Source organism: Aythya marila, assembly GCF_965140915.1.
Source record: "Aythya marila genome assembly, chromosome: 3".
Lineage (NCBI taxonomy): Eukaryota > Metazoa > Chordata > Aves > Anseriformes > Anatidae > Aythya > Aythya marila.
Window position 1 is genome coordinate 15,634,420 of NC_139044.1, and position 27,950 is coordinate 15,662,369.

General features: G+C 38.2%; 1 protein-coding gene across 6 annotated transcripts in view; it reads left to right on the forward strand.

The window, feature by feature from the left end:
* Positions 1–27,950, forward strand: part of NRXN1 (neurexin 1) — a 715,037-nt gene that overhangs the window by 654,332 nt on the left and 32,755 nt on the right. For 2 of the 6 annotated variants that reach the window (XM_082756023.1, XM_082756024.1), the window contains exon 1: positions 15,368–15,438. The exons of the other annotated variants lie outside the window; for them this stretch is intronic. In XM_082756023.1, coding sequence (XP_082612149.1) covers positions 15,406–15,438 — 33 coding nt within the window. In that variant the 5' untranslated portion in view covers positions 15,368–15,405. Of the gene's footprint in view, positions 1–15,367; positions 15,439–27,950 lie in introns of those variants that run through there. 6 annotated transcript variants of the gene reach the window in all.

The window sequence follows — 27,950 nt, forward strand, 5'->3', positions numbered from 1 at the left end:
AATAAGCAGTGGCATAAATCACAGATTGGCTGTTCTTTGGTGAAAATGTATATTAGTGGGAAAGCTATGAAATTTTCAACTGATTCTGGTTTAAACTGACAGCATTTCCTGGATCACCGACATAGTTCTGGGGATCTTTTACCCCACACCCTGCCTCCTTCTCTGACATGAGTGTGCTTAACAAGATGAAAGGGATGTGGGGATGGGAGAAAGCTACTGCTGTTAGGCATTGACATACAGAGTGGAACAGGAAAAAGACTTGGCTTGCTCAGGTCTATAAGTTGCTGGTCCCCCCCAGGACTTCCAGGGGTTTACAGATACAGAGTAAGGAAGAGAATATAATGGGGAAAAAAAGGTTGCGGGGGGGGGGGGGGGGGGGGGGGGGAAGGAAAAAATTGAAACAAAAAAAGAAAAGGAAGGAAAGAAAGAGAAAGAATAGAGAGAAACAAAAAAAGAAAGCAAGCAGGCCATTGATGGGTTTCAGTCTGCTGGACAGATAAAGTACTCAGGTTGTCTGACTCTTCTAGAATCTCAGGATACCTGTAAGAGGTCTAATATGTTTTGGGAAAAGGCTGGTAACACTCCTTCAATCCTCAGATGCTGTAGGGAACCCAAATATATAACCTTTCTGCACTGGTTTCCAAATAAAGACAAACCAAAAAACCTCATCCTATCTCCCTTGCTCCAAAACAGCTTTCTGAGAAGAAGGGCTGTACATGTATATGCATCTGTGCTTAAAGTGTTGAAGATGCAGATTGTTTTAAAAGTGAAGAAGACTGACTCCATTAGAACATTCTTGAAATTTCAGACACAAAAGTAATCTGCAACAGAGTAAAACTAAAGCATTTTTATTGATATACGTGTATTGTTTGGAGGAAAACATGTTACAAAGAATATATGTAAGTAAGTAATCCAATATTTCAGGGATTTTAATGAAATGCTTTATGCCAAAACAACCTATTGGCTGAAGTTTTCCTTCCTACATAGAATTGCAGGTTAGAAAGAATTGCTAGAAAGATGATACTTTTAAAGAAGGTATTTGATACTCTAGTATTACTCACTGATTAAGCAATACAGAGCATGTCCATTTTCCTCCAGTTACTTACAACCTAATGTACAAACCTGGTGTGTGTGTGTGTGTGTATATATATATACACATCTGTGACTGTTTTCAAAATAGACATTCCTTGATGTTTTACCTCCCTGAGCTTACGCTATGAGGAGAGGTGGGTGAACACATTCAGAATATATTTTTAGTAGATACAAAACAATTGTACTTGAAGACCCGGTCAGCTGTGCATGACATTGTCTTGCTGTGATAGTGATTTGGCTAGGTAAGAGTTCTGTTGACTGCAGTGGAAAAGGCAAAGATGAGAAATGTGAGTTTGCACACTAGGGATTAAAAAAAACAACAGATGAGGTAATGTTTTGCAGGAGTTTGAATAGCAAAGGGACATAGGGAAATAGAAAGCTTTAGCAGCATGTTATATCTGACATTGTTATCTTTCTCTGTGTTCACTCTCACCCACGCAACAGATCATTTCTTAATTTTTCCATATGAATTTCTTTTGTTTTTTTCATCACTTGACATATTTTCCATAATTAATTGCATTCTTCTAGATTTGCTCCTCTACTGAAAATTTCTGATTGACTAGTCTCTGCATCCTTCTTTCCTTTTACTTAACTTACTTAATGAGTACTGTCTTTCCACTTAAAAGCAATTTCCCATATTTTTTCTGAAGCAACAGCACAACAGCATATCTTAAGTTGCCATTTCTCAGTGAACTTTAGCAGCATCCTTGCATCTCCTAATTCTCCATAATTCTGTTATCCCCTTGTAGTAAAAAACAAACAAACAAACAAAAAAAAACAGTCATGTATTTTCTTTCTTGGGAACACTGGGACAGATGATGCTTGTGGTGAAACTTTCAGGAAGAATCTTCTAATCCATTATACATAGAAATTAGGTATTCCTCTGAATGCCATAAGTAGATGTCTTTTTGAATCAATTTTTGTATGGTGTTTCAATTTTTGTAAGGTGTTTCTTTCTCTGGAGCAAAAAAAGTTTCAACTGTGAAATTTCAACATTGGGAATATAATTGGTTGAGGTGTGTATTTCTTGGGTTTCAACTGTAGAAGTGTCCAGGAGAAGTCATCACTTGTATGAGGAAAAACTGCATGTACATACATAAGAATCTTTGTCACTATAAAGCTACCTTTCTTTTGCTTCTTAGTCTGAGATAAGCCTATTTTGAAGGCTCTGGTGGTAAAAATTTCTTTGGAGACCAAAGCAAAAAGTGGAAATGTGAGGAGATGTTAGCTTCAAGATGTTCAATCATACATATATTTACAAGTTACATACCTTCTCAAACAGCTCATCTTGCAGCTTATGGTTAAGAGTGGTTCTTGTACCACACTTTTCCCATGGCTCAGCTATCAGGGAGCTTTACTATTTCATTTGTGAATGCTGTGTACAGTGCATTTAAAAGAACATTATTTTGTAACCAGTTACAAGTTTTGATGTAATAAAACAGCAATGACAGTACCGTATATTTATATAGTCCTTTCTTAACAGAAGATTTCTGAATGTTAAGAAAGGTGTGTTCACTTTTTCATATGATGGACTTTATATCATGTCCTTGTCAGAGGATAAATGACCTAGGAATGATCGTTCTGTGCTTGAAAGGTGAAAACTCCCACAAATGTATGAGGCCAAATGTATGAGATCCTTAGTGCTGTCTCATTCATCAAGCCCAGTGAAATTATAAGATTTTGGAATGAAGCAGGCTTCACCATTGCCTTGTCTTACTGCAGGACTTGTCCTGATTCTACTGCTGCCTATGCAGATAGGTGAGGAGAGACAAACTGCTGAACATCTGCAGAGCTTCTTGACCAAGCTGTGCGCTCTTGGAGTGCAATGCTCCTATGGCCATGAAGTGGGTTGGTTGAGCTACCTCCTCTAAAGGTACCTAGACAACAAAGGTCTTTAATAAGCAGAAACGGTTCCCCTGAAGGCAAGAACAGAAAGGAAAAGAATTTGCAAATACATGCACATACAGAAGTCCATCTCCTTTATGCAGAAGATCCTTTCCTAGCTCTTTGTGTGAGCACACATTTAAGTCATCCATCTATAATAATATGCCAGTAGGCTTTTAGCCGTTCTACCTTCTATTAGGAAAAGCTCTGGGTTTTATGAAATTTTTGTATTTTCTATACAATTACTTAAAACGGGAACAGGTTTTTATTATTTCCTTGTTTCTTTTCTTGGGGGATGGGTGAGGTGAGGAGAGGCTGGCAAACACTAAGCAGATATAAGAAATTGTAAACAGTGTTTTTCCAGTCAATGAAAGTTACTTTAAACATTTCATCCTTCAGTCCCCTCTTTGTTTCTAGTTACTAAATCCCATGAAAAAGGCATATTATTATCTTATCCTCTGTTTCATCATTTTGGATGTTCAGAGCTCTTGATGAATAAACAGAGTGGTTATTTAGAAAAATAAAATTACAATTCTGGACTGAATTTATGATTATTATGCAAATATAGTTTCCATATTCTGTGCAGAAAAAACATTTAAAAGACCAAGAGTAGTAATAATCCTGTTCAGGAACTACTTCAGTTAATACTTTACTGTAAAGAACAGAGTATTCATTAATAACTGCCGGATTGTTACTAGAATTGTTTTATTGTAACATGTAATTTGCTTGAACTGACTACATCTTTCTCAAAATGGTTTTAATTACAGAAATAAATGAAAAAGCGTAGTGAAGATGCTTATACAACAGTGCAGTAATTTTCTGTGTGCCAACTGGAAATTTATTCATAACAGATGGAATTCACCAGTCTGCAAAGAACTAGCATGAGGCCTTCACACTGCTTAAAACTTTTCTTAATCTGTCCAATAAAGTACAGTGTCTATGACATACATGCTATTTCTTATTCTCTTTTGCATTATTTATCAATTATTCTATTATAGCTGAAGAAAAAATCATTTAACTGAGGGTGTATTTTTCTATCAGGAGGAATTTTATACATCAACATGATGATCTACTGTGGGTCAGAATAAAGATATGTCTCAAATATTTCTTTTTCTCTGTAGGGACTTCGATATTTATCCTTCTTCCTCCTGCTGCAGATGATTTTGGCCTTCTTTTTTTTTTTTGTTATCATTCCACCTGTCTCTGTTCTTGTAGTTCTTGTAATGTTTATAAATCAGTAGATATGACATTCCAAATTCTGATTCAGGTGAAAGGCTGTAGCTAGCTAGAAGATAAAGACTTCAGAAACAACCTACCAGGAATAGAAAACCAATACTTTGTTCCTAGTTGATGAGCTGGTTGATTGCAAGTCTCGCCTCTTCCTTGAGACTCACTAACTTTAATGAACAGCAGTAAAATGTTGCCCAGAAACAGCTCAGAAAGTGGAGGTACGCTGATTAGGCGTGACAAAGAAAGGAGGCGTTGTCAATATGGAGAAAATGAGGGTATCAAGCTGAATGACCCTGTGGACTGGGGTACTAGCAGAGAGATGAATTCATTAGTATTAAGTGCGAAATCACATACTTTAGAATAACAAGATATTCAGCTGCAAGTTAATTGCTCATCAGTTACAAATAGTTGAAAAGTAAAAGCATTCGACATGATGAATGACAACAGGATGAGCAAGCCAGAGTGTTGTGGCTGTTGAAAAGTACTTCTAGCCCTTATCAGGAGAGAGATGACTGGTAAAGAGCCTGTCCCTACAGGAGAAAAAGAATGGTGTTGCTACATCAGCCAGCCATCCTGGTTTTATGTAGAAATGAAAGTACACCCATACTCTGTATTCACTGGAAGTGTGCATGTCTTCATCCTGGTGTACTTCACAAAAATGCAATGTTAAGGGAGTCACCACAGAGCCTAAGAGCTTCTGTGAGTTCACATCCTTACTCCTCTGATGTGAACTTGTTCACATTTTTGCCCTCTAAAAGAACATATCTTGCTTTCACATTTTCACACAGCAAAACATTGAAAATAAGTGAACCAGAGAAGGGAGAGAGGACCGTTTAAGCCAAAGGATTGAAGTGACATGAGAGAAAACAGGGATAAACTGGCCACAGATAAACTTGCATTGGAAATAAAAAGAGAATAGCAAGAAAGTGGTGTTTCAATAGGAATAAGAGTCAAAAACAAACTGGTGTGATCAGTTGATATAAGGTCCTGTGCTGGTGATGGTAAAGAGCCCTGTTGTACCAAGCAGTATGCTTCAGCTCTGCCTTCCTGTAGGATCACTGCTGGTCTCAGGAGGTCTTTGGCCAATCTCTCCTGCTCAGAGGGAATGGTCTTACTGAGAGCTGGATCCAAACAAAAATGACCTGACATGGCATCTGGTGAAAAATAGCTATAGAAGATTTTAGAAAGAAAGAAATGTTAGTTCAGTAGCCAGGACCAAGAGATTTTCCAACCAAATTCTGGTTCCTAGCAGCACTCCATGACTTTGAAGGGCTGTTTAAAACTTTCCTTGTGGTTTTTGACACCAGAAATCTATCAGTCATGTGTTAGACCCCAAACTCCTTAGAGTTGATACGGTGCTTATATTTTGCAGCAAGTAAGCATTTAGAAATAGTGTCATAAATAAAATAAATTAAAACATCAGTTGAGGCCTCCAAGGTAAAATAAGTTGAACGTGAATGTTGTATCAATTATAAGTGTACTGACTTTTGACATGTGTATATATATATATACACAACCGCTTGCATCTGTATTCAATCTTGCTCTTTTTTTTTATTTTTTATTTTTGCCAGAAGTGCTCTGATTCCATCCTGTCATGTCTTATTCATTTGATTTTTTTTTTTATGCATTGGCTACAGGAATATTCTGTTAAATATTGAAAAGTTTCTGATTTAAACCTGACTGTGATTTGAGTAGTAAATATTTCTTATAGACATAACAGCTTAAATTTTACATTAGACTGGTTTTACATATTTTTATTGTTTTAATTTTGTTGCAAGACCAAGCAAGAATATACTTAGTTCATTAGCAATAAATGAGGAAATAGTGCAGCTATGCTGTCAAGGAAATGAAAGAGCATAGAAAATACATTCAAAACTATTTAATTAATGTTTCTACTCCACAATGTCCTACTTTTTATTCTGTACTCATATTTAAAACACAGAAAACATTTTTGATAGACAAAGAATTATCCTTTTCGCTTTCAATTAAATACATTTCTAGAATGCCAAAAAAAAAATCCAATTACATTTAAAATAAAATCTGGTGGTACTGTCTGGTTTTGTAATCTGTGAATACATGAATATTATGGCAGGAAATATATTTCTGCTTCTTTATTGTTAGAATGTAGGTGTTAAAGCCACTTCCTTGTTAGCATAAAGACAAGTGCTCTAATGGAACCTGGAGAGGGCCTGAGGATGCTGCTGGTCCAGCACAGCTGTGCTGCAGCTCCTCTTCATATGGTTTCAGCAGAGAAACCTCAGCCTGGAGGGGGGGAAACATACTCCTTTCCTTTACTTTGTGCAAAGAAATCCTCCTGTGGCCACGGAGTCCTCACTGGTGAAGGAGGAGGCGTGCGTGTCAGTGTGCGTGACCTCTGGCGCTTAGCTGGGGCTACACAGACATCAATTTCACTGTAAATGAAAAGAAGAAAAGCCAGATTTACATTTCACTTGTTTTGATTCCACTACTTAAAAATAATCTTGGGTAGCTTTTTTATTTTCTTAAAAGCTGCTTTGTACTGAGTAGCCCTTGGTATTTGTCAAATTCTTTGTTTTCTCGGCGTATTCCCTGCTGGCCTTCTCAGAAGCTAGTTAAATTATGGGGATTATTCAGAGCTGCACTGGATAATAAAATGGTCTATTGATTAGTAGGGTTCTAATTACTTGTCTCTTAGCATGAAAGAGAAATAAGAAGATTTGATAGTAAACAATGAAGAAAACAAATAGGGTGTTTCCAACATGTAGGGGTATACATGCCCCAGTGTGGCCTTGTACCATGAGCATTGTAATATTGAATTTATCATCCTGAGCTTATTTGACTGCTTATGGAACTGTGACCTGCACAAGCAGACTGTTTGACAGATAAACAGCCAAAAATATATAACTCATTTTTTTCCTGCAATATCCTGCACATGGACTGGAAGAATAATGTCATGATGAGCAATATGTTTTCGATTTTTCATGTCTTGTAGTAAAAAAAAATTAAAAATAAATAAATAAAGGCTAATTTGTTGTTTTAACTAGGTACATACCAACAGAAATCAAACTAAATAGTGTGTCACAGTTTTAGCTTGAAAAATGGTGAACATCAGTAGGTAATGGAGCCTTTGCACTTGCAGCACATTCCTCAATGCTGGTTCGATGTATCAAATTACCCCTGGTCTTCCCTAAGAACAATGCATAGCTTGTGCTCCCCCTTCAAACTAGATTCTTTAACAATAAAAGATGTGTGTAAAAATTTTAAGGAAGCAGACCTACAAGCATAAGGGTCTTGCCTGAGAAGAGAGTGGTGCTGGTATCCTCTCCTTGCTTATTGCTGAATGCCAAGGTGATGGCAGCAGTGCTTGCTAGAGGAAAGTGTGTTCCCACTTGTGTTTGCAGATGACTATACTTCCCAAACAGGTATGAAAATGGAGGCTGGACTTCAGGATTTTTTGAAAACTAAGGATTTAAATCCTGGCAGAATTGCTATTGATTTCAGTGAGACCAGAGTTTCCCCTTTGCCCTTTCATGCCTCTTCCATGGTCCAAAGAAGATTTTCCGTGTATTTCTGTGGGCTGTGTATACGTCTTTTTTTTTTTTTTTTTTTTTTTTCTAGCCTTTATTTTTAAAATACTATGAACTTGAAGCAAAGCCAACCACTATTCTCCAAAAAAACCTTCTGTATAGTTCTTGCCCATGGCAAAACAGCTGAGCTGAAGCAGTAATTTAATTAGTGTATGAAAATCCTCTAATTCTCACAAAGTATTTGAATTTCTTTTTGTTGCATCTCTTGTTTTATTGTCTCAAGGGCTCAGTTTCCTGTTCTGTGTTTCTAGAGAATATGAGTTTCTCATTCAGAAATGAAGCATTTCCCATTGATTTTGGTTTTACCTGTGGGCTGATTTGACTATGATTTGACTACAGTATAGTTTGCATGGCTTTCTTTTTTTTTTTTTTAACATTGTTTTCTTCCATGATAAAATCTTTTACTTGTAAGCCTGGCTGCTGGCAGAGAGGTTGATGAGCAGCTTGGTGCTTTGTAGATGGGTAGTCTTCTCAGCCCATCAGTCTCCTCCATCTCTTTTCACCAAGAGATTGATGTCAGAGCAAGATAGTTTCTGCTAAATGTGAATTCCTTCATTAGTTTTCTGCTCTTCCTCTAAGCCTGCAATAAGAGCCCTTCTGATAACCAACCAGCACACAACTGCACCCATTAATTAGTTTTTCGTTTGAAAATTTCTCTCTCAGTGTTCCCATCCCTGTCAGCTTATGGGAGGCTCAGCTACCTTCAGATGCTGCTGCTTGAATCTGTTATCCATGTCAATCCTCCTTTCCATAAAGACCCAGCTGCCCAACTCAGGGAAGCATTGCCAGGGTCATGGGATAACCACTCTGTCTTCTGGCATGGATGAACAGCCAATGTTACACTGTGTGAGCTTTTGTGTGCATCTGAGTAGTTATTCAACAGCTGCTTTATTTTTCTGCAGAGCATAGAAAAGAGATAGGGCCCCGGATCTGCTGTTTACCTGACAGAACAGTCAAAACAGGTTTCTTATTAAAGAGGCAGCAGCAGACACCCAGTCTCTGTGGGCTTCTCTACATTAGAGGATAATGGAAGCGTTTACTAACAGCCAAAGAAATTATTTATTAGGATATGAAACCTTTAATTTAGGAGGAAAGTTTCACATTCTATTTTTTTCTTTATACTCCCACTCTGTAAAATGTAGCAAGGCCAAAAATTAACGTATTTGTACATCTATTTCTAAGTTATGTGGGCGTCTCTGAAATGGTATGATTTTAAAGTAGAACAAATAATAAAGCAATCTTCTTTCAGCCGGGAAGGTTTTAGAAAACTGAAGATCTGAATCAGTCAAACCAAGTATATTGCATTCTCTGCTCTGTTAGTCTTAGATTTAAACAGTTTAATAAATGTGGAATTGCAACAAGAATTCCCCAGCTCCTACAAGTGGCTCTGATGGAACAGGGCAATGTCATACTTAGCGCAAATACACTGAAAGTAAGAGACTTTGCTTTCGTTACTGCCCTCCTAAAAGTTGCTGTCTGGTGTCATATGGTATTCATTTCATCACCCCGTATACATTGTGTTGTATGCACTTGCCCCTGCTATTTGTGCAGGAGGCTGACACAAGGAGGTGAAATCTTTACTGACTTGTACTCTGCTGAAGCTGATGGAAGTCCCAGAGTGTAACTAAGGAGGAAATCATTTTGAATCAATTTGTTTGTGCATTGCACTATCATATTAAAACATTTAAGTATCGAATCAAATGTTGACAAAGGTATGAAAAAGTATAAATATTTTCATTGTTTACAAGATTGCCTCATTGCAGTTGTTCCCAGTTGATTTATTTGTACACACATAGGTGAGCATTATATACCCTGAAGGAAAGAGCAAAAAGGCTTATTTTCCTTTTTTTCTTTCTGTTTCTCATTTGGTGGGAAAAAAAATACAAAACACAGTCATGGGGAAAGTCATATGTGTGCCTCTCTCCTTATTTCCCCCTTTGACTTGTGTTTTTCACCCCATTGCAACTTCTTGTCCATTTTCTGGGAAGCATACATTGTTCATGCAGATGCTGGAGGATAGTTCCTACTCCCCTCCCCTTTGGATCCCATTGCTGTTTGCAGGAGGAGAGAATACATGTATGTGTGTAATTTAGAGGTTCGCTTCTACTCATCCACCCTTCTGAGCCTCTGGAGGTAATTCAGGTTCTCTAACAAATGCAGGGCCTGAACTACATCCACTGAAATGGATAAAATGATGATGGGCAGAGAACACCACCTGTAAAATTGTTGGGTATTGGTTTAAAATGACACGTAGAAGAGATTAGGTACATCACTGTTCTGCACTTCTGGTGTCTCCATAAAAAAGGAGCAGATAGACCCCCAAGAATCCCCCCTTGGGAAGAATGAAGACTTCGTTGTCTGTACAGAGGTGCAGAAGTCAAGTCAGATGATGTCTCTGCAAGTCTTTTGGACAATGGACAGCCAGGTGCTAGTTAAGGCAGCCTTAATACTTCCCAGATCGCTTGAGGGGTGATCTCAGCCCTGTCCTTGATGTCTGTGTGTCACACCTGGTATCTTTGTGTAGATATAGGCATCAAATGGGCATTTGTGAATAATTACACATTGCCATATTGGATTAGTTTTAATTAACAAAGTGTGGGCATGATACCTCCAAAATTTCAGAATGCTGCTCTGAGGTTTTCTCAAATGATCTTTTAATTTTATTTTATTTTTTTTCCAGTTGGGGATATCTTACACTCTTTCTTTGTATCTACTTTTGTAGATAGGATCTGTCTAGGGGCACAATTACTTCTTCATTTTTCTACAGGTGTTCAGCTGTAAACATGCTTCCAAGGATGTTTAATTTTGCCATTTCAAAAATGCTAGTTCTCAACTGTTTGCTTTTAATTGTCCTTGGGAAGGGTTCACTAAAAATAGCTGACTTCTTCCCCCTTTCTAACTCTGTATCTTTGCATAATATTTGTCCCCTCCATCCCAGAAAATGCAGTGAGGACTTAACAACTAAACCAGATAGGTGTGAACAATTAGGTAATGTTAATATTTGGAATGGTAAGAAGATTTATGGAGACAATTGAGAAAAAATCAACATGCCCTGTATAATTAGCATAATAGCTGCAAATCATCAAGTTTTCCCTGTGTATTATTATGGCTGTGTTGATTAACCAGGTGTATGAGGATTTAGAAAGAGCAGAAAGACAGGTAAGAAATAAAAAGTAGGAGGTAATAGGAAGCAGAGAACAAAAATATATGTATGCCCAGCAAAAGACATTTAATTTGCTTCTTGGCAGCATAGGCTTTGGGACTCAAGTTTGATGGCAGCTGTTAGTTCCAAACAGGTAGGTTTGATCTAAATTATAGTTTCTTGAGTGGGTAATTTTTTTCCCCAAAGACTTTTTTTTTTCCTGCTTCAATTTGCTTAAAGACGAAGGATCTTGACCTTTCAAGTGGGGGAAGGAAGTTCTCTTAAAGATTTCCATCACTGTCAAGCTTGTTTTCCCAAGATCTGTGGGAACAGAGGTATCCCCAGGCTGGCCTGATAGGTGCAGTTTGGCTGACAGCATGATGGGGAAGTTCAGACCTCTGGGAACAAGATTACAGACTTCCTGCCAGAAGGGGGTAATTTTGTCACAGGTGCAGAGTACACTAAGTGTTACATAGATGACAGAAAGTGTTGACACTGACATTTATTTCTCAGAGCTGGGTAGTTTAGCAGAGTGGAGTCTTGCAGAAGGCTCCAGAGGGAAAGCAAAGAAGGTGTCACATTGACAACATCCCAAATTCTGTCCCATTTCTCCTGTGACTAAGACTGCTTCCTTAATCCCTGTTTTCTCTGGATGGGAATGAATTTGTGTATGTGTAATTGTGAAATCCCCCTTCCCCCCCCGGTAGACTGCAAATCCACATGTCTCAAAGTTGTCAAATGTGTTTCCTACCAAGTATTAAGGGACTTCATAGGTAACTGAGTAGTGGAGGCCCACCTGAGCATGAAAGAGATACAACTCTCAAGCTGAAATGCCAGTGTAATTCCTAAGGACACTCAAGTTTATATGTAAAACTCACCTGACTTTCACATTCATTAAGAGCATTAGAAGTGTTGAGTAATATATTTCAGCCTGTGAAGTGGCTATCTAAGATTGTACCAATGTGTGCACATATATGGACTTATTGATAAACTCATGCAAACTATCGCATGCTTTTTGTTTTTCATCATACGGGGTTTAAGTATGTTATATGTTGGTACAGAAAATAATTATATCTAAAAAGCCTCACTCTCGTCTGTAGCTGCTTCATTTGTGCCCACCCTTAGGTTGAGGTGTAAAAACTTAGGGCCTCTACCTTTAGCTGAGTTGGAGGTCCACTTATTTTGTTTGTTTGCCTTTTTTTTTTTTTTTTTTTTGATAAAATTTTATCTTACAATCTTGCAGAAAAAAGGGAGCTTTTTTGTTCTTGGGTAGATCTCTATCCTAGATAAATTACAGAAGTTTTAACTCTTTGTTCTTTTTACTAGCAAGGATTTTAATGATGATGCGTCTGTACAGTTCTTGTCTAATTAATATATCGGATTGAAATCAAATCTCAAATTTGACTTCTGTTCTTGGCTATGTGTTTGGATTTTATGTCTTTTTTGTAGGTTTTTCAAGCGTAATGATATTACTTCATTTTAATAACTATATAGGTTTGTCTTTGTGATATTTACAACAATCTCCTTTGGTAGGAAATATGTGCTATACTACACATTTGCTATCCCTCTGCATCATCAAGCAGGTTTTCAAGTGGTATTTTGTACGTATTTGGCAAAATATGTACATTCAGCAAAACTCTCAGGTACAACTTGAGAGTGTATACTCAAATTCAGGTTCATTGCATCCATGCATTTAGTTTTAGTATTTTATATATGTATATATATATATATATATATACATATATATTATATATACATATATACTTATATATAATATATATATATATATATATATATATATATATATATATATATATAACAAATATATACATATATATTTGGCCTTGATTCAACAAAGCACTCAGGACTTTGCTTCAATGTAAACTCACAAATACTTACATGTATAGGCAAGCACATTTTCAACTGCTTTGCTCTGCTGAACCCATAATTCTTACAGTGTCTTCGAACTCTTTGGGAGAAGTCTATCATAACCATATTGTCTATTGTATCTCTATATCACACCACATTGTATCACACTTGATGTAGGTACAGCTACATTTTCATAAAAAGAAAAACCCCAAGACTGTTTAGATGGAGTGATGTTCTTCATTTCCATGGATCACTGAAAATGTAAAGGTCAGGTCCCATAAGCAAGAGAAACAGGATAAATTCCACAATGATCTTTGTTTGTTTGTTGTTTTGTTTTGTTTTTTTGCTGGTGACCAGAACCAATTCACACTGGGCACCCAGCATCTGTATGCTGTACCTTTCTGATGAAATATGGCTCACAGCAAGCTGCTTTGTGCACCACTTTTCTTAGCACTTAAAGCAAAGCCTCCCAAACAGCATCCCATCCTTACAAACATCTGCTCAGCATTTGAGAGGAGTCGGGATCTGCCAACCCTCCTTCAGACCACTGTAGCTATTGCTATGTTTGTCCCCTCAAATAACATCACATAGGACATACAGTAGTTAATGACTGTTAATAGTGTTATTGTAGAATCATACCACCAGAAAACACTGCCTCAGGAAAAATATTAAGGATAATTTAGTCTTGTCTTTCAGGAAGGCATGTGTCAGGGTTAAAGAAAGTTTTACTTAGTAAATCTGAAAGTATCCCATAATTTGGACTACTTAAAATGGCATTTATTATTCTCATTTAGGTTTGATTTCCTCCCTCCCTCCCTTCCTCCCTTCCTTCCTTTCTATGTATGCAGACAGCAGCCATGTCCAGCAAGTGGACTTGCTGCTATCTAGTTGGGTTGTTGTGGTTATTCATCAGTTCATAGGGAAAAAAAAAATGCAGACACATATTGCATGTTCTTGTGATTTAATGACTGAATATTAAAAATCTACACACTGTTGTGTAAGCCTACCAAATAAGGTGAGCCACTGCCCATGGCTGAGGGTCAAACCTGTCTCTCTGTGTTTTGAGGAGGAAGAACTTTCTTATACGGAGACCTTATTAATCTATTTCATTTTATTTTTATTTTTTTTTCCCCCATGAAGAAGTATATTGAGGTTATAAAGACATAGCACTAGTTTTGTTTCACTGCCATGCGACTTGGCTTTTAGCAGTAATTTGCATGTGGACATGTATTTTATCAACTGCCATTGCAATTTCAGAATGCCTTTAGAATTTAAGATAAACTAGATTAAACGTACAGTTAAAGAACATAGACCCAACCCTGTGAGATTCAGGCTGATGCAGTTGCTGCCAAAGGCTGGTTACTAGTAAAGGGACAATCAACTGTAAACAGAAGATAGCACTGAGCTGGATAACATCAGAATCAAAGGGAAGGGAACACTCAGTAAGCAATGAAATGTGCAACACATGATGCTTGTCAAACAGATGTGTGTCAGGACAGCCTTATCATCACCGAGTTTCTGTGAAGGGAACTGCAAAGCTCACGTCACCCAACTTTTTTGTAGATCGCTTGTCATCTTCCTTAGTGGAGACATCTGTTACTCTGTGTTATTGTAGGGTATATAGGAAAAGTCCTGCAGGAGAGTCATGTGTTAACTTTAAACTTGTAGCTGCCAGGATTCACTCTAACTATTAAGAAGGAAATGAGAAGGGGAAAGCCTTCACTAGGGCAGATCACAGGAAAGTTGTATTATTTTACAAGGTATCTGTTGAATAGATAATGTAGTTTGAGGTTTTTGGGTTTGGTTTGGTTTGTTGACTGGCTTGACCAAAGTGTTTTCACACGTGGCTTTCTTTGTCAAGGCTGCTACCAGCATTTCTCTCCCCACACAGAGCTATGCAATCAATCCTGTTTCTCACTGTGATCACTGATAATAGATATACGTTACAGAATAGGTTTCCATAAGGTGATCCAGATGCTCATATCTGCAGAATTACTGTAGCTCCCGTAGCCAGCCCAGCTGCTTGTTTATGTGTCGGGTCGGAGATTCAATAGGGTGGGGAGAGATTTCAAAATGAAGGCAGGCTTTTCCATTTTGCAGGTTTGGGTGGATTATTATTATTATTGCTGTTGCTGTTGTAATTTTGCGGTGCTATTTTGTGAGCTCAGCCTTATTATACACTCTTCAACACCTAAAGCTCTATCAAAAGCCGCGGAAACGGTTCCACCCAATAACACCGCGGGAGACGAGGGGCCGGGGGCGGCGGGCAGCGCTCCCCTTCCCTCTCCCCCCTCTCTTCATCCCTCCCGGTCCCAGCGCGGGGCTGCGCGGAGGCTCCGCATCGCGGCGGGTCCCCGCTGCGCGCCGCCGGGCGCGGCCACTGCCTTGGCGCCGCCCGAGTGCGGGGCACTGATAGGGCGGGCTGATGCGCAGGCGATCCATCATCCCCGGCTCCCGCGGAGGCAGGGAGCGCGCCTGTCACCAGTATTGATTTCAGAGGATGGACTAAATTTCCTAGGATTTTCCATTAAGAATTAAGAGAGAGAGAGAAAAAAAAAAAAAAAAAAAAAAAAAGCTGAAAAAAAAAAAAAGCTATAAGCACGCAGGGGTAGCCAGGCAGACATGGATATGAGATGGCACTGTGAAAACTCTCAGGTAGCTTCTTCTCTCACAGCCGATGCAGAGCACAGGCGAAGCACTGCAGCATGCAGGGTTTAAGATACCATTAGTCTGAGAGCGAGGAAAAAAAAAAGAAAAAAGGCTTTTGCACCGATTACTGAAAATGACTTTTTTTTTTTTTTTTTAATTAGAATATGTTATGTCTCCTTGGAGATTGCATGTCATTAATATTAAGATCAAATTTCTGCACGATATCTGTTTTAAATATAGAAAAGCTTTTAAATTGTGCTTTTTTTTTTTTTTTTTTTTTTTTTCTGCTCCAAGAAAATAATGCTTTGGTACCCTGAGCATGGATGCTTCTGTTTTTCTCTTCTGTTTTTTTAAACAATAGGGATGCTTTTTTAGCATGTTTGCTGCAAACGAGTATAAAGGAAAGGAAAACTGAGAAGAATTAAATAAAAGCATGAATAAAAACTGCTTCAAATAGTTGCCAGGCTGCTTTGTTGTTAATAATCTAGCAATTATTTTGGCTTAAATGATGCTTAAACCCTGACCATGCATGCTTTTCATTTTGGCTCAGAATATGCGTGTATGTGTGTGTACGTATGTGTGTATTTGTTTTGATTTGATTTGTTTCAGTAAGCATTTGTACTACTGGAATTTCTGTGAGTTATATGCATGTTTTGATAAGAAAAATTGCATACAAATGAATGACTATATCTGATTGACTAATATTTCATGATATATAATGCAAAGTAACTTAATTTTTAAAGGAGTTCATTCTAATCTTCTGGGGGAGGGTAAATCGCTGCATGTTTATTACAATGAAAAGTGTTTGTGTATTTTTTAAGGATTGATGATTTTTTTGCTTGCTTTTAACACCAAAGAGCAAGGGTATTAATTAATTTATTTATAAGGAAAAAAAAATAATAATAATAAAAATAAAACTCCAAGGCATCTAATTGAAAAGAGCATAGATTCCAAAGCTTTCCATGTTACCTGAAAACAAGCTGTGAGGTATGTGTTTGTGGGAGAGTGCTGAGCTCCTCTGAGGAGGAGTTTGGTGTTTGCTTGCTCCTTTTCCTTCCCAAGAAGAGTTAAAATGCCTTGGCACAGGCACCATGGGAATTCTCCTGGCAAAGCCAGGACTGGCACCGGGTGGGATGGTTGTGTCGTGATAGTGGGCAAAGAAAAGGGTGAAAAAATGATTTGCCAAATAAGGTAAAGGGGCTTTTAAAGAGGGGCATCAACAGCTTCTGTCTGTACAAAATGTCTAATTTTCCACTCACTAGGCAGAAAGTGAAGGGGAAAGGCTTTTCTTACACTTTCTCTTTTAAATTAATCAGAGGATAATAAAGTGTGGAAGATACGTGGTCAGATTTATCCCGGTTTTCAGGTTGTAACCAGCGTGTTGAGGGAATTTATGGACAGGAGGGTGGGGGAGGCAATTTCATGGCATATTTGTAAAAAAAAAAAAAAAGTTACTTGCTGAATTGGAGATGAGTTTTTTGTTTTGTTGTGTTTTGGATCACAGCTGTGGTGTTGAGGATCAAAACTTTGTAATTTTGATGTACCTGGTATATTGTGTAATCCTGTTTGCATTTCTTAGCTGGTCTTCCTCAAAGTTCGCCCAGTAAGTCATTTTTCTCTTTATGCATTTAAATCTCCCAATATGTAACTCTGCAAAGCGGCTCTTATCCTATTGTCCTGGGTTAATTCTTACTTGGTTTTGCTCTTTCCAATTCTCCCCAAAATAAAATATTTGGGGTCATTGCTAGTTTCCAATGCTAAATGGTTGTGGCCTGTTGGTATTTTAGGCCATTGTCCAAGTTCAGGCTGAAAACTTTGTGAGTAGAGTTTGTCATTCCCAACTCTACTTCTAATAGTCTTCTGCATCACCTAGGCATCATATATAATTTGACACAGCTGACAGCATCTACTTAGAAGAAGCTTAGGGCTGAGCCAGCATGGAAATTGAATTGCCTCTCAACTCCCTGATATTAATGATCCTTCCAGGTCAGCACAGGAGTAATTGCTAGGGCAGCCTGAGGAATTGTCCATTAAACCTGCCTACATGGTAGCTCACCTGTGGAGAGATGCATCCAGATGACATGCATAAAAGGAATTCCATTTGCTTAATGTAAGGTCTGCTAAAGTTATGAATATCTCACAAGCCAACATGTGGTCTCAAGTTTAATATTAAGTGATTTTTCTGGTATTTTAGGATTTATTATAACTAAAACTAGTAGGCATATTTGCCTTAGATATGTCTGATAAAGAAATACACAGAAAAATCTAGTTGGTGATCGTATCTTGAAGCACAAGCCTGTATTTCAGCAATGATATAGTTTGATCTAAAACCTTGTGGCATAAAGAACGGGAAGAAAAGTTTGTGTTGTCCATGTTCTTTAGACTTTGAGGTATCTACGCATTTAAAATAACCAATTAATCAGTCAAAGTTTGTATAGACTGGGGCAACCTGATTAGGTGGGCAGCTGGACCTTTAAATTCCAAATCAATATTCAACAGGAATTCGGGAGAGACAAATAGCCTGAGGACAATGTTTAAAATCTCAGCTGTGCTTTATGTCTTGGAGTAATGCTGATTTAGCAAGAACCCCAGCTACACAGAGAGAGGATTTATTTTTTGACCTTGCACATCTGAGACAACATAAAAAGTTACGAGTTGTCAGCATAGCTTTATGGCCTGGAGGAAATGCAGAGCAGGTGTAGCCATCTCCTGTTGCCATTGGAAAAGGTACTTGCATGGAGTACCAACCATGGGTGCACACAGAAGACTGAAATACTGATGCTTCTAAAGAAGAATCTCATTCTTTTGAACTTGTTTCTGTGCCAGGTAGATTAAGTAACAAAAATACAGTTGGGAGAGTATTTTAGTGACACAGGTGAAGGAACAATTTAACCTTCTGCAACCCAAATAAATGGGAGATCTTGGACCACTGTCAGTTTATCCATCCACAATATGTTTACAATGACTGACAACTACGGTGCTTTTCTAGTGTCCACGTAAACTAAACTCTTAAACTGAAGCAGCTCTGTGTCACAAAAGGATTGCTCACTCTCTTCTGACATCCTTTTGCCTTGGGTCACCTATTGCCACTGCTGACAGCAGTTGTTCCCTGTCTTTAGACCTCCTTATGTCTTCACATGGTTATTGATGGTGTTACAGCTTGGTTGGGTTTTGTGTATCTAAGTTAATGGTCAAGGTAACTAGTGGAGGAAAACACTGATTTCAGTCTTATCCAGGGAGAAGCCCGGCAGTTGGAACCTGTTGATAAGCAGGAAGTGGCTTTTATAACTTTTTGGATGACATTTTTAATAGCTTGAAACATTTTATCATTCTTTCTAGTTGTGTGTACCAATATAAAGTGTAGTCATTTATTTGTTTCAAGAGTATGAATTCCTACAAATTAACAAAGGTTTTTTAGGTGACTAACTGATGAGCTTTTCTGCCACAAAAATATAATTTTACATTTGCTATGCGTGTTCAGCCAGCAGAAACTGTGGATTTCTGGCTGTATTGTTCTCTCTCTCTCTCTTTTTAATTTTAATGTTTCTGACATATTGTTTTCAATACATAGGGTATATTGTCCTTCTCTTGAAAGCTGATTTAAGCAGCAGATTCAGGAAGGGTATGACAAAATTATGAGAGGTTGGTCTCATGGGATTGTGTGAATGATCATAGCATTCTGCTATGCTTTTCTGTATTGCATCTCTCTTTTTATCATTGTGTGCATCTGATTTGTACTTTATTTTTCACTATAGGCCTCATAATTAAATTTAGCTATATAGTTGCACGCAGTTAAATAGGGTCCATCTCTTTTTCAGCTCTTATCTTGCCATACCTTTTGGGTGAAGCTCCAAGTAATACTTCCTATCTAAGTACCATATGAAGACAATACAGAGAAGATGCAAGAACCGCTGCTTATTTTTCTCTACTAATGTTTTAGAATGTATTTAGTGGGGAAAAACAAACAAACAAACAAAAAGCTTAAAAATCTATATGAAAAAGCCAGTGCTTAGAATGTATGTTTTGTGTGTGCAGATAATTTGGTCATCTGCGGACAGGCAGGTTGGTCCTGTGTAGCAGTGTGGGTGGATTTCCAAAAAAGGTGAATTTAGGGTGAAATTCCATCAACCTTAAAGTCAATGGAGGTTTCTTCATTGACTTTGAAGTCATTGATTAGTTATCCCCGGAAGAAGTCTAAGTAGCACTACATAGCTGAGACTATGAATTCTAAGCTATCTCTTAGTTGATTGTTGCTAAAAGTGTATCAGAACTGAAGTGGAAAATGAACAAGATGGCATTTTCACCAAAATGATTCATTTTAAGTTCCGTCTCATGAACTAAATGATTACATGCCAATGAATAAATAGGAAGCTTTCAGATGGTGTAAAACTCTACAAGGCATTTCTCACACTGAATGTCTGTAACACCCATGATGTTAGAACACTTTCTGGTTTAAGTCTGTCCATGTGTTTTTTGATAAAATCTAGAAATGAATATAATAACTTATGGACTTCAGCACAGAGTAGATTATTGTGACCAAGAAATGCAGTGTTACTCCCTTGTTGTTGGTTGGTTTCTCTAACATGGCTATAATATGGCTGTAAACCAATAAAAGCTAAGCTACAAGAAATAGAGGCTTAAAGTATTTTAAGTTTCTACAAGTTCTGTATTTGATTTTTTTTCTTTTTTTTGTAGTTCTTCTGATTTTTTTCATTGTCTTTTCTACCTCATTTTGAAACTCCTATCATAGTTCACTCTCAGTATAAGATCTTAAGGCTAAGTATGAGATCATTACATACGCTGTTGTAGCTTTGCTCTGTACTTGAGGCTGGGGGAGATACTTTTTGTTGTTGTTGTTGTTTAGTGTTGCTTTACCTTAGAGCATTCAGGCATTTTGAAATTTCAGGACATTTTGAAATTTGTCTGAAAGGTTTTTTTGAACTGTTAACTAAAACCAGTAAGCCAGTGATGTTTGTGAGCAAGTTCAGATTTGGGAAAATGGTGGCTAGCACGCGGGTCTTTGCATCTGCACTGTGACCACGACCAATATTTAAAGCTCTCTCAAAGCAGACATTGGATCTGGGGCAGAGCTGCATCAAGGGATTGGAGAACAGTTCTTAGTTTTCACCTGCTTTGTCTTGCATGACCAACAGGTCTTTAAGAAATGTGATGCCCACAGAGTACATAGAACATGAGCAAATGTACATTATTTGTGTATATTGTATAGTAGAATACACAAATGGAGTTCATATGGCCATTAGGAGTAAAGCATGTTTTTGAGTGAGTGCTTCACTAATGTTACAGTTCCTCATTAACAGGGATGTGGACTAAAATTCAGTGTTACATACCACACAGGTATATTAAATAGTGGTGTTTAAATGTCAATGATGCATCAGAGATGGGGGAACTGAGGAATTGAGTATAATGGAGCTTGAGGAAGAGAAAAAGTCTGTCACCTTTCAGAGCAGCAAGATGGCTGTGAGGGGGAGGGGGGACTGCTCATCCAAAATCACAGTGAATGATAAAAAAAAAAAAAAAAACTCTGGTTAGCTCTATTCCCAAATGTGAATATGTTCTGTGACGCTGAGGTCAACGTCAAGCGCTGTATCCTGGGCAAGCTCGCTTCCCCCAGTGCATGCCAGCTTCACAGCAGTTTGCAAAGCCAAGCTAAAAATGTAGCTTGTGATTTCATAGAGGATGTCCATCTGCCCTGAACAGCCTGAGAAGCCCCGGGCCCTCTGTGTCTGCGGATCTGCCGAGTCCCTTGTGACCATTAGTGACTGATTGCAGCCCCCATTTCATCACTGCCAGAAATAGCTCTCCTCTTTTCCTAGGCGTAAAGGGCACAGTGCTGGAGCAGCACTCCCTTGTGCATTTTTGGGCTCAGTCCTGAGAAATGTCATTTGCATCCTATGGTTATACAGGCTTAAACTCAGCCTGGCCAGTGGGGAATCTCTGCAGGATTCCCATGTTGCATTCAGTGCGTGTTGAATCATGGTTGGCTTTGTTTGATTTTGGTTAGGAAAAGACTTCAGAGAAAAGCCTTTTGGCTACTCCTCTCTGTTTAGTTTAGTTATTCTGGATAACTTAGTAGACAACAGGAAGTTTCTGCTATCTCTTGCAGCAGTCAAGGCACACAAAATGGCTAGGAGAGAATGAGCATAATTTACTTCTGCATCTTAAATGCTCAATTGCTGGTTGCATGATTTTTGCCTGGAGGCATACTAAAGTAGGACCCCACAATTTTCTGTAAACTGTGCTGACAACTGTCATCTTTACCAGCTTTAACCCACACCTTTGCAGCTTTACTTGTGCAGAAATTTTATATTTCTATGTAATCCCCCTTTCTACTGGATGTAAATGTGGGTAATATAAGTGAAATTGTAGCAGAGACATCTGAAAAGGCTATGAATGCAACTTTTGCAAAGTACTACTTCAGGGTTACTTCTGGTAATGAAGGAGGCAGAAAAGATACAGATTGACATTCAAACTTCACTGGTTTTGCATGGCAGGCAGTTAGAAAACAATTAATATCCACTTTTTGAAGTCCGTAAGAGTGTATCTGTCTCTTTGTCTGATCTTTGTTTTCTGGCACTCTAAAATAAGCAACTGAGGTGATCAACCTAGTCCTGGAAGAGTCTGTTTGAGACCATTTTGCTTGCATTATAACTGTATGTAATATCTGTTCTGAGTGCTATGTAGGTGATTCATCTGAAACAGGAAAGAGCAGCAGCTTTTATGACAGTGGGATCGTTCTTGCAGTCTGCAGCAACAGCAGGATGAGGGGCTTTGGCAGCTGATCCATGACCCTTGATCCTTTCTTGCACTGTGACGTGACTGCTCTAGTAGGCTTCCTCTTATTCTTTTTATAGCCCAGTATCCAGGTGGCTTCAGAGATCAAAGTCAGCTTTTCAACCTCAGGTATTGTTATATGTAGGAATAAAGCAACTGAAAGTAACCCGGGTAAGTGATCTAAAAATGTAGTGTAAAGTGCCTAATAGCCATTGAAAGCCTACCTCAACTGTTATCCATTTCATTTCCAAGAGAAGACTCTCAGTTCCTTGCGATTAATTAGACAGGACCATCCAAGACTACTAAATAGTAAGATGACCCCAGAAAATAACATTATTCCCCTTGAATGAACTGTAAGCAGCATCAGTTTAGTATCAGGCTATTAGTGCGTGTCATATGCCTCTACTACTGATGAGCTGTAGAGAGCAAAATGGAAAGATGTTGCCTTAGCTGTGTTGATGACTGGATTAAGACCAACAGAAGCTGTGAAAAGTGTTGGTTAAACAGTGTTCTCTCACATCTTGGTAACTAGCTTTATTCAGATGCCAAGCTAGAGTCTGTGTCTCTGTTAGCCAAGCACATCCAGACAGACAGGGGCTTGGCACTGGGGGTCACAGGCTTCCTGGCCCTGCTTCCTTGCAAAATTGGTGTTGAATGAAGCATTTCCAGTATTTCTAGCTGAGATGTGCTCCTTCATCCATTGCTGGGAACATCTCATTCCTCTAATTTCTGAATGTGACAGCAAACAGTTGTCTTCTAAGTTTTAGCTGAATTTGAGGAACCAAGCAAGAATTGTGTAAAACAACTATTAATAGCATTATTCTGGCATTTTGGAGAAAGTTTCACCTACGCATTTATGTCACCATTTAACTAATCCATGTTCAGTTCATGGTAAGCTTTGCAAAGTGCCTGTTTTTCGTGTCTTATACTTATAGCACTTATATGTGTGTGCATATTTTCATGTCAAGACCAGTGAATAGTTGGTTTCTACTATTCAGGCAGAGTTGTAGAAATATTTGATACGCAACCGCCCATTTTCTCTGCAGTGGTTCAGTGTGGAGGACAGCTTATGTATTTGAGAATGATCACAGATAGCTCTCAGCTCTGATAAAAAGGAAAAACATTGCATTTAAGTAAACTGATTTCAGGTAGAGTACCTTCTTTGGACAGATGTGCTTCCCCTATCTTCTGAGTTGATATTGTCCTGAAGAGCACTCCATAAAACAATGTAGTAAGCCCTGATTAAATTCTCAGAGATGGTGGAAGAGAGAATTACGTACATTGCAGAAAGTGAAAATATTTTTTAATGGAGTCAGTGATTGGGAAACCAGTCTTGGGCAGTCTTGTCCCTTTTTAGAAACCAAGAACAGTAGGGCATCTTAACCTCCCTTCTAGCCTAAGCTAGATTCAGCTATTACTGAAAATTTTTCAGATGCTTCTTTCCTGACACCAATAATTCTCAGTTTGCTGATTTCATGTTCAGAACTGCCATTTTTTAAGTCATGATTTTATTTTTATTATAATAACTAGATTTACACATTTTTCAGGGGTAAAACAGAAGCTATGTGACATGATCTAGTTCTGCGTATCTGTGCTTCAAAATTTTGACAATGAATGCTTGACCCTGACTAACACAGTGGTGTAGCCACAATATCTCATGACCTCTGGGGTTGCCTTTCACCATCATCCTAGGGAAGGCAGCCATTATCTGAAAAATACTGCTGTATATTAACTGTGTCATTATCTAGAATAACCATGTTTTCTGCCAAAGTGGTCTGTTAGCAACAGTTCATTTATTTATTTTTATTATCTTCTTTATCTAAGAACATGTCTCAGTAACCATGGAACAACTGACCAACTAGTCCTAATCTGGGGGCTCCTCTTTCAATGATCAGAACATCCAGAGAACCTATTGAGGACAGAGGCTGGTAGATTTTTCCAAGTACAAACTCATCTTTATCCAGGCAAAATGCCCTCTGGAAGCAGTGGGAGTAATCTTTCATAAGCCCTGAAGACCCAGTCAGTGAATTTGCAGCAGATGAATTCATCCTTACTTCTGAAAACTTCTACTTAGATCTCATTGACATGGGATGGGAGCAGAAGTGGGAGATGCATTTGAAGATGAAATAGGTGGAGAGTTTTCTTGTAAAGCAATTCTGGCTTTTTGCTGTTTGATTTTTAAATTATTTTAATTGTCTTTCATTTATGAATGTTGAACCTTTAATGAAAATCCAATTTGATTTTGACAGGTTAGGGCTGTACTTTTAAAGGCAAAGTGGCAGACAGTGGTATCAATTTGTAGATAGTGGTTCCTTGAAGTGATTAGAGACACTTTCTTACACAATTACTGCATTATATGTATGTTACCAGTGTTACATGTCATTAAAATCAGTCATTAATCCATATCCTTGTTATCCCTGGTAGTTAAAAACACATGGAATGAGGCAAGTAGACCAACTATGATGAGAAATAGAATGAGTCTTTAAAAGTGGTCCTAATTGCTTAAGAAAATTAGATACTATGTATGGTCAGGTTTTCTGTGTATTTCTGAAATTCTGCCATTCCATTTTGCTGATAATTTTCTTACCTAGAATAATCAAGGCTATTTATTCCTTGCATATTTCTATGTTTTAATGTAGAGCTGTTCCTTTCACGAAAGTACTGTTTTTTCTCTTGTGTATACCTGACAGTGTCCCCAGCTCTCAGTTTTGCATTGAAGTGTTACAGCTCATGCTTCTGTAAACTGTATCTCTCTTACCAGATCAGATACAGCAGGACACCCTGAAAATAAAGCTTAATGAAGACTCTTGGAGATCATGGGTGATTGCACCATATAACAAGAAGCAGGGAGTGTTCTTACTGAGTTCAGCTGGGTTTGGATCAGGACTGAAATTAGTTTTAGTTTGGCTGTCTAAGTGTGTGTGTGTGGGAGGCTCAAAATGCTTGGATGTTAGTCAAGAATAATGAGTTTGCTGAACCTCTGGTGTTGCTAAATATATGTAGTCCTCTGCAAGTAAAAGTGGCAAGATTAAAACCATTGCAAGAAGTGAATGGGAGACCTCTTCACTCAAGCTGATCCTTAACACTGGTAAAGGTAGTGCAGACTTCCCAGTTAGTGTCTGATCTAAAGCTGAACCCAGCTGTATGGAAAGCTTTGCCAGCCTTTGAATTGACACCTTAATGAAGTTTTGAGTAGTACAACAATGACCTATGTGAAAGCAGCTGTGAAATGGTGATTCTATCTTTCTAAACATTATGAAATAGAGGGATTAAACAGTCTCCCACAAACGCACATATACTCACTTTGCCTGTTGTCTAGTTCACTGTCTATGATAGAAGAATTAAATATTTAGTCATTTTCTTCTTCTGCAGGTAAGATAATGCTTTCTTTTAAGTTATCCTATTTTAATTAGTGGTTTGGGTGCCTGCAACAACACACACAGCAGGTTCAAAGGTTTATCTGTGAGGCTAAGCATCGCCGTGCTGAAAAGAGCCTGTTGCTTGGGCAGGTTATTGTTTGAACTGAGCAAGTTTCAACTACTGTTAATTAGCTTTTGAACATTTTTTTGTTTGTTTGTTTCACAGTAATTTCTCTGGTGTTTGCTCTGTGCTTAACCAGGTAAAGTAAACATTAAATCTCAATTAAGATTGCTGTGCTCATCTAGCAGAAATCCTCTGTAGTATACAATTCCTCCAGCCATTGTTTTAAGGAAAGCAATGCTATTGTTTTGCATGAGATTGATGCATTATATGCCTACTGACGGCAGACAACGGGCTTTTATTTAGTCCCTTGAATGTGGTGGAATATGGTATAACAGATGTGCTTGTGAATAAAATATTCTAGGAAATTAATTGCAGGCATGCTCAGGCTGGGTGTGTAGTTTGAAGTTGAGGTGGTTTTTAGCATACTGAGCCAAGTTTTTTGGAAAGTGCAATATAGATGGAGAAACTGCATGCATCTAGACTTTACTGCAGTCTCATAAGTAATAGATGGTACCTTGATGTGCTTCATACAAACCCCACTGGGAATGAAAAACCTGAGTGCTGGGAGGGTTGCCTACATCACAGGGGAATTAATTATCTTAAAAAAAAATAATAAAAAAATAATAATAATAAAAAAGCTGTAGTAGTGGTAAGATAAGATTTTTGTAACTTTTTGTAACTTTTTTTTTTTTTTTTTTGGTAAATTCTGTAAGTAACAGACCAGGATGAACCCCTCAGCATCCTTAATGAAATAACTGGGAATCATGGTGATCCCTTCCTTAAAGGCCACTGTTCCCAAATCCCAGGCACTTGCAGCAGAGAGGGAGTGTGTTTGTACTCTGGCAGAGCCCTCTCCAGATCTGGTTTGCTGTCTACCCTTGGGGAAACCAGGTCAGGTGGAAGCAGTGGGAGATTTATCAGTGAAACACACACAATTTTGTGGTGTCAATGACACACCCCAAGAAGGAGCCCCTCAGAAAGGAGCAGTGAGGTGGGACAGGCACCATTTGCATCCCTGCCTACCTCTGCTGCTGGTGCCAGGCTTCTCTAGAGAATTTGTGCCTCTCGGTGAGGAGCCAGGAGCATGTTTATTACTTCCTTAATTAGCTAGGAAAGAGACCTGCCTTTCCATTTTCATTGTGGAGAAATACCCTGTCTCATCTGTATGCAGCCAGCAAAGCCCAGTGGATTGCAGAGGAGGGGAATTTTCAGTATCATGCTAAGTTGTAACAGGAAATGTCAGGACCAAAACAGCCTCCCTGCATTTTGTGCTAAAACTGAACCACCAACACATGATGCGTTTCATACAAAGAGTAATTAAATTCTGCTTTCAAATAAATAACTAATAGGCAGAAAGGCACAAACTCGTTCAGCTTGGTCTTCCATATGCCCCCCAGCTTTTGCTAGGGAGCCTTGAAGAAGTAAAACTTAAATAACTTTGTCTGTTCAGTGAGCTAAATTATTCATTTTCAATGAAAATATTTATAATATGTCAGAAAATAAGTCTGATTTCTAGGCAACTATGCCTAATAAGAACCCTGTGGTGTGAAATCTAGTGTATGTCTGCTAAATAGTCATCCATCTTAAAGCTATGCTGGCCTATGTGTATTTTTAGGCATCCTATCAATAAATATTTTATAAAGCGCTGCAGACAGTCAAGGGAAGAAATATTCTGTTGCAGAGGAATCCAATTCCAGGTTCTCTATAAAATGATGTGTTTTATAGGGTTCAATATCAGATACAAAAACAAGGATGTTGTGTAAAATGCATCAGATGTAATCACTGAAGAAATCCTGCCATGTTGTGAATAATTTGTGGTCCTTCAAAGAAAACTAGAAGGCTCTAAGCAGACCATCTAGTGATAAATCTCAATCTATATTTGCTCCTGTATTGATGAAAAAAGCTATTTCCTACTTTTACTAACAGCAAGGTCAATTGGTAGTGAAGGCAATGTAGACAAATGATCTTTATTGATCCTTACACTAATGTTTAATCGAGAATAAATTTTGTAAGTCTTGCCTGTAACTGCGTATGCCATTGTGAGAACTCTGCCACCTCCAAGTCAATGTTTGGGGATTATAATTGCCTTTTTCTAGCTTCACTCCTGCACTTTCAGAAGTTCTGATTTATGGAGTCACGTTGTGGGGGCACTTGCTTTGCATTTTCCATGCACATAAGAACCGCCTAATGCTCAGTCTACTACTGTTAAATTGATGCAGGGGATAACAGCCTTTCTGAGTACA